Source organism: Nothoprocta perdicaria, unplaced genomic scaffold (assembly GCF_003342845.1).
Source record: "Nothoprocta perdicaria isolate Ctin4 unplaced genomic scaffold, notPer1 scaffold_618, whole genome shotgun sequence".
Taxonomy (NCBI): Eukaryota; Metazoa; Chordata; class Aves; order Tinamiformes; family Tinamidae; genus Nothoprocta; species Nothoprocta perdicaria.
This window is the reverse complement of record NW_020455886.1, coordinates 42,342-43,340: the sequence shown is the minus strand read 5'-3', so window position 1 is coordinate 43,340 and position 999 is coordinate 42,342. Positions and strand designations below refer to the sequence as shown.

The 999-nt window shown below is 63.8% G+C and overlaps 1 protein-coding gene across 1 annotated transcript in view; it reads left to right on the top strand.

Annotated features, from left to right (window-relative positions):
* LOC112956288 (staphylococcal nuclease domain-containing protein 1-like) overlaps positions 1–999 on the top strand; it is a gene marked incomplete at both ends in the record, with an annotated part of 35,000 nt that overhangs the window by 3,598 nt on the left and 30,403 nt on the right. The window contains 2 exons of the mRNA XM_026049784.1: positions 311–355; positions 549–613. Coding sequence (XP_025905569.1) covers positions 311–355; positions 549–613 — 110 coding nt within the window. The remainder of the gene's footprint in view (positions 1–310; positions 356–548; positions 614–999) is intronic.

Below are 999 nucleotides of genomic sequence, written 5' to 3'. Positions count from 1 at the left end.
TGTTGGTGCGATGGGGACCATCCTTGGGGACCTTTGGGGATGGGTGCATGTTGGTGTGATGGGGACCATCCTTGGGGACCTTTGGGGACGGGTGCTTGTTGGTGTGATGGGGACCATCCTTGGGGACCTTTGGGGACGGGTGCTTGTTGGTGCGATGGGGACCATCCTTGGGGACCTTTGGGGATGGGTGCTTGCTGGTGCGATGGGGACCATCCTTGGCCCCCCATCTGGGGACCTTCTGGGGACGGTCCAGTAGGGTCCCCTGAGGGAAGGAGATCGGGGGTGGCCCTGACCACCCGTGTCCCCACAGATCACCGAGTACCTGAACGCCCAGGAGACGGCCAAGAGCGCCCGGGTGAGTCCGGCTTCCCCGGGGTGGCCGCAGGGACCCTGGGGTGTTTGGGGTGGCGGAAGGGACGGGGGGAGGTTGAGGCAGTGCGGCCCCTGTGTCCCCGGAGAGGCTGGATCCAGCTGCCCATCTCCGGAGGAGATGCTGGACCCGGCCCTCGTCTCCAGGGCTTGGGTTGGATGCGGTGCCCATCTCCCAGGGAGATGCTGGATGCTCTCCTCATCCTCAGGGAGATGCTGGATGCTCTCCCCCATCCCCAAGGAGGTTCTGGATGCTCTCCCCTATCCCCAAGGGAGATGCTGGATGCTCTTCCCCCAGCCAAGGGAGATGCTGGATGCTCTTCCCCCATCCCCAAGGAGGTTCTGGATGCTCTCCCATATCCCAGGGAGATGCCAGATGTTCTTCCCCCGTCCGAGGGAGATGCTGAATGCTCTCCTCCATCCAAGGGAGATGCTGGATGCTCTCCCCTATCCCCAGGGGAGATGCTGGATRCTCTYCCCCATCCCCAAGGAGGTTCTGGATGCTGTCCCCTATCCAAGGGAGATGCTGGATGCTCTGCCCATCCCCAGGAGCGATGCCGGCTGCTCTCCCCAGCTCCATGGCGGTGCCGGTTGCGGGCTCCCCTCCTTCAGCTCAACCTGCCTCCCATC